This window comes from Pipra filicauda, unplaced genomic scaffold (genome assembly GCF_003945595.2).
Source record: "Pipra filicauda isolate LSUMZ 115617 unplaced genomic scaffold, ASM394559v2 scaffold259_size1095435_pilon, whole genome shotgun sequence".
Classification (NCBI taxonomy): Eukaryota; Metazoa; Chordata; class Aves; order Passeriformes; family Pipridae; genus Pipra; species Pipra filicauda.
Window position 1 is genome coordinate 386730 of NW_024104375.1, and position 6000 is coordinate 392729.

General features: G+C 37.5%; 1 protein-coding gene across 1 annotated transcript in view; it reads left to right on the plus strand.

Moving 5' to 3' along the window:
• Positions 1–5703, plus strand: part of LAMA3 (laminin subunit alpha 3) — a 114209-nt gene extending 108506 nt beyond the window's left edge. Inside the window, exons 70-78 of the mRNA XM_039382131.1 lie at positions 1218–1362; positions 1660–1811; positions 2295–2484; positions 2772–2912; positions 3724–3883; positions 4022–4149; positions 4268–4361; positions 4695–4814; positions 4998–5703. Of these exons, the coding sequence (XP_039238065.1) occupies positions 1218–1362; positions 1660–1811; positions 2295–2484; positions 2772–2912; positions 3724–3883; positions 4022–4149; positions 4268–4361; positions 4695–4814; positions 4998–5143 (1276 nt within the window). The 3' untranslated portion in view covers positions 5144–5703. The remainder of the gene's footprint in view (positions 1–1217; positions 1363–1659; positions 1812–2294; positions 2485–2771; positions 2913–3723; positions 3884–4021; positions 4150–4267; positions 4362–4694; positions 4815–4997) is intronic.
• The last annotated feature ends 297 nt before the right edge of the window (positions 5704–6000 follow it).

Consider the following 6000-nt stretch of genomic DNA (forward strand, 5'->3'; position numbering starts at 1 on the left):
ACAAACAAGTGAGAGCATATGTATAGAAATCATGTGCCTGATTTAGTTTGTCTCTTTTCTTCATGTGTTTGCCTGGTTATTAGAGACATCTTATAGGCAAAATTTAGAAGAAAAAAATATGCGTAAATGTATTTCTAGAAGAAAAGCTTTCCTTGACACATAAGCGATGTCCCAGTGGGCTTTAGTGTTAGCTAAGTTTTGCTGAGTATTTATACATGTGTAGAGTTTTAAAAAAATGGTTTGGCTTGGAAGGGACCTTTAAGGATCATCTGGTTCCATACCTCCTGCAACAGGCAGAGGCACCTTCCACCTGACCAGGTTGCTCAAGTTCATTTAAAGCACTGCAAGACAATGAAGTAACCTGCATATTAACCTCTCCATCAGAAAACAAACTTGGAAAATTGTTTTTAGTAAAAAAATAGATAGACAATTAATATTGTAGCTACTCTTATTGAGTGAATAGACAACAACCAGCATTGAAGGAGTTCAGGTTTTACCCTCAACTCTATTGCTCTTCTCATAGAAAACTGGGGGCAAGGAACTTCATTGCCTTTTCTTGTTGTAAAGTGTTTTGTAATTTACTGATTAGAGATGCTGTGTACAACTTAGAAAATTATGCTATTACTTAATATTATTCTTTATACACATGGGAAATTGGTTTTGACAGTCCTGATAATTTGGCTCTAATACTAAAGCTGCATATGAAGCTGTGATGGGCTTTTGCCCCTTGACAAAACTCATTAGAACATCTTATTTAAAAATGAGTGAATCATGGACTGAGCAGAACCTGATGTTGCCATTTTTTCTTGATCTGCTGTTGGTTTTGAATAATTAACCAGCAGAGTTTTATAGACTGATCCAGAATCTTATTTAATAAGGCCACTGTAATTTTTTTCTCTTTTTTTCAGTGGCAAAGTTTGTTTGTTTTTTTTTTTAAAATTGATAGCTTTTAGCAAAAAATACTTTATTTAGAAAATATGAGAATAAAAACATTGGAATTTTTCCACAGCCAAAAAGAAATGGGCAGAACCATGGCAAATATGAAGAGTTTTTACAACATTGAACATACATTTTTCTTTGAAAAATAAAAATCAGTACTTCAACACTGAATCGCTGACAAATCTGTTTTGTACAGAACACAGTTTTACAATATATTATTGATTACGCTAACGAAAAGGAATGCTGCCTCACAACACTTTCTGCTTTCATCACTACAGGACAGGTCAGCTCCCTGAGGTTCAAAATCTTGTGAGTTATACTGGCAAGTCTCGTGTATCCCTTGGAGCTTGCCACAAACACGAGAACCTTGAACCAATGCTGCTGAAGGAATTTGAAAATCCTCTTGGGTTTAAGATGCTCAAGGTATGCTTATTATTACTGTCATCTTCACTCCATATTGCTGCCAGGGCTTTGTCTGCACAGCCATCATTTGCAGAACTGAGATTCGGATGTTCTTATTTTCCTTCCATCTTACATCGGAAGAAAGTTCTTACTGTTTTGCAGTTTCATGCTAAACCCACACCTATCCAGAATGACAACAGGTTTTCTGTCATTCAGAGAAGGCTGTTGACTGCCTCAGGTGGGAACTCTTAAATGTGTTGATTGAAATGTTTCTATTGCATGCATAGTAAATGTTTCAATTCTGTCTTACACGAACAGAATGAAAAATACCTTGATTATTTGAAAGCTGCTAACATGCAAAACAACACAATACCAACTCAGTTACATGTCAGCAGTGAAGCATATCTCCTTGGAAGCATCCCCAACAGTTTCATATCCTACATGTTTTCTCCACTGTTATCTACAGACAGGTAATACAAATGTTCTCAGTTCTCCTAATACTTGAATTGTCAAAGCTGCTTGAACCTTTGAGTGCCAAGTGTTGGGGTTTTCTTCTTGCTTATGTCTTGGGCCATAACAAAAGAGTGGTTAGGGTTAGGGTTAGGGTTAGGGTTTAGGGTTAGGGTTAGGGGTTAGGGTTAGGGTTAGGGTTAGGGTTAGGGTTAGGGTCAGGTGGTTTTTTTTCTATGCAAACATTTACCTAAACTGAGTAGATTGAATGGGATGTAGTAGAGAATTACAGTACATGTTGATGCCAATTCCTGAGCCTGATTATGTCAAGTTTCATTCACATTCAGAAATGCAGGCAGTGTAGAATGCTATGATTCCACCCACCCAAATTTCATTCTGCATTTCACAAATGGGGATTTCACTAACATTTTTCTGGAGAACGGAGAGAATACGACAACTAACAAAATAGACCTGTACTTGAATATGCTTACTTTCCACTACAGGTTACATTGTTCTGTAGATGTACGGACTCGATCATCAAGAGGATTAATAGTCTTCATGGAGGAAAGGTCTGAGGGCTCTTACGTGGCCCTCCGCATTTCAAAAGGACGTTTTGTCTTCTCACTTGGCTCTGGAGGAAAACAAATCAAAATCAAAACCAGTATTAAATATAATGATGGGCAATGGCACACTGTAAGTAGTATGGCACAGGAACCATGGTGAAAGCACAACTAGCATTCAGCAGGCACAGCTTATTGAATTTTTAAGATATTAGAAACTCAGTTTTGGTCATCAGAAGTTAATTCCTATGCCTGAAAGTTCAGGTCTCTGAGAGAGCTTATTGAGACTAATAGTTCCAGCAAGTTATTTTCAGTTTAAGTATTTCAACAATGTGGTGTCTAATTTAAAGACAGAGAAAATCTCCAGTGGCTTTCATTGGCCTTTGGGTTTTTCATTCTTTATGTTTGCACCCTGGAAAGGTGGTCTTCAGCACAGATGGGAAGAATGTCCGCCTTGTGGTTGATGGTCTAAGGGCCCAGCACAGAAGATTAGCAACAAATTCTGCCATCAGCATTAAGCCACCAATCTACGTGGGAGGGCTGCCATCACTGAAAAAACAGGTAAATAATTGACACATCCACCCCCACACACTCCCCATGCTGCATTAATTACATGTGGAAGTGTTTAATATGCAGGATTTCTGTGCTGAAGAGCTTTGGCGGGTATTTCCAAGCACCAGGTGAGCACCATCTGTGACTGGTGTTTGCAGTTGTGCATTACAGATCTTTTTCCTCACCTATTCACACAGCCTTCATCTGGACCCATATTTTCAACGTGTTGCTGAGACACTGATGACAACCATGTACTGTTTTCATTTTTATTCTTTAAAAATGGAGAAGACCAAAGTCACATTTTTAATTCCACAAATACCATCTTTTGGCAGAATGTTTACCTCAGTGGAATAAGCGATAATCTGTAGAGAAGCAAAAGAGCAAATTGAGCTAATTCTCATTAAGGAATTATGGATGTAGAACTGGATTTTAATCTGAAATATATGTGGTTTCTATTTAAAAATGGGACAATTAATGATCCGAGGTATTTTATAAAATCAGATATAAGACTCTTAGGAAGGGAAGGGGGTATTTGGGATTTCACAGTTCCTCTTGCATTGTCTTTTTGACACATCATTGGGGACGTATCTGTTCTACAAGCAGGAGTTATGTTAATTCAAAATCAACTGTTACATTCATGTTTTAAGATCTTTTCTTAGACTTTTGAATATCTTTTCACTGCATCAAAGATGGGTTTTAGGTGTCTTTAGTGCCAGTTGGCTTTCTGTAGTCCAACAGTCCAAAAGAACTAATGTTTAGTATTATTACTAAAAAAATTACCATAATGCTTTAGTATTCATGTTTTGAAATATGCTTTCAGAATATACCAATGAAGAGTTTCAAGGGTTGCCTGAGGAATTTTAAGGTGAATGGAGAAGTTATGAATACACCTCTGCAAAAAAATGGTGTACTTCCATGTCTGGATGTTCCGATGGACACGGGGATTTATTTCTTTAATGAAGGAGGATATATCACCATTGGTAAGATGTGTAGAGATTATGGTATCTGGAATTATGTCTGAAGTGTGTATGGTATGGGTTATTTAAATTATTTTTATATGATTTTCCAATTCTGTCCTCCTATGATCATTCCTCTACCCACTGTTTATTTGTCCACAGGTAATTTGCTGTTGGGCTTGGATTTTAGGATTGTATTTACCATTCGACCAAGGAGTTCAACAGGTATACTCCTCCATGCCGGAAGCAAGCAAGACAACTACTTGACTGTTTACATGGAAGGAGGAAAGGTAGGTACAGACTGTTTCCACTTCAGCCGTATTTCCCTCATTCAGCAGGAAGAATTCTGACCTTTTTGTGTTGCTCCTTTTCTTTTTGACAATAGCTTAAAAGATAACTTTTTTACAGGTCATTGCGGCTGGAAATAGTGGTGCTGGAGAATTCCAGACATCAGTCACACCTAAGAAACCTCTATCTGATGGACAGTGGCATACCATTGCAGGTACATTGTGCATACCAGTTCTTCTGAAGCTTTGAAGAGATAGTGGGCACAGAGCACTGCAGCTCCAGATTTTATCATTTCACTTCTGTTTATTCTGAGAATACTCTTTAGAACAGTGTTAGTGTCTTGTGTTAATTCAAGGCTTTACATAAGATTTTGGAGGGGGCTCTCTTAAGCCCCAGACTACTTAGATGTGTCAACCTGACTTTGAATTAAAACCTGTTTTTCCTATGAGTTAAATTTCAAGAGAGATCCTATTTAAAAATAGTGCCATATCTAGTTGATTCATTAATAGGGTTGAGAAAGAATTCTCATTTACCTGCTCCTTTGCAGTCTCTCAGAAGGAGAACACTGTGCAGCTAGAAGTGGGCACAGAGAGTAGCTCTACTGCTGGACTTCGACCTTCTCCTCCTAGACGTGTGTATCAGCCACTCTACTTTGGCAAAATTCCAGGTAATATTATTGATTTTTTTTTTTGGTGTATCTACTCGCTTTTTTTTCCTTTCTAAAACAAAGGTCCAATCGATGCATGTAGTCCTATATCATTCCCCCTCTTTTAAAAGCCTTATAATAATTAATGTTATTTAAAATAATTTTCATTTTATTAACTTGGTCTTTCTACCTTGGTTTTTGTAGCAAATCTGGACACCCCGTGGCTTCCAGTTAAAGACCCATTTTTTGGCTGCCTTCAGAGTATTAACATCAATGACAAACATGTCTCCACCAGGAGAATTTCAGAGATTCATGGTGTAGTGAATTTGCATGGGTGCCCAGCAAAGTAACTGCTGTTACGGTTGATGTACACACATCAGGTGGTGTCTGATGAAGTGTGAATGGTGTCTGGTGGTGTGAATTCCCTTTTTGCTGAACACCACCAGTCATCAGGCTGGTTATTCTGAACAGCCAGTGAGCAAATGCATCCTCTGGATGTGGACTGTGCCAAAGCAAATGAAAAGTATTTGCTTTGATAAACTCCCTTTTAAATGTTATTGATTTCCAAGGTAATCTGTTGTGCCTTTTGAAATATATGCAGAAAACATAATTGTATATACCCTACCGGGCCAAATTCTGCTCTCATCCATAACAGCTTAAACTTGAGCAACTCCAGTGCCTTAATTTTGGAAATTTGCCTTAATGTTGGTCACCTTGAGAGCAAATTTGATCCATTAATATAAAGAAGTTTATAAAAATATAAATCTCTTTGAATTGTTGTTTATACAGAAATGTACATTAATGTTAAAAGTAATAATAATAATATAAATGGAGTTTGAAGCACTTTAAGGAGTGAAACTCTGGGAGTTTGTTACAATAGTAGGAATTGTGGGGCCAAATAAATGCAGAATGTTCCTAAAACCGTCCAGTTTCTTGTTTGGTTTTTTCAACCCGGTGGGGGTTTTGTGTGCTTTTTACAGTCTGCTAAGTCCTGCTGGCTTTATCCAAATGTTTTGGTAGCTTTAAGAAGCTGGTTTGCCTGAATAAGCAGGTATCCCTCATCTCTGTTTATTTCAATTTGATTATCTAAAAATCTCAGAGAGTCATTTTTTTGCAATCTTCAGAGCTAGAAAGTCTCCTCCATAGGCACTTTTTTTTTTCCTAATAAAATGAAGACAAGTTGTATCAAGAATTGCAGCTGCACCTG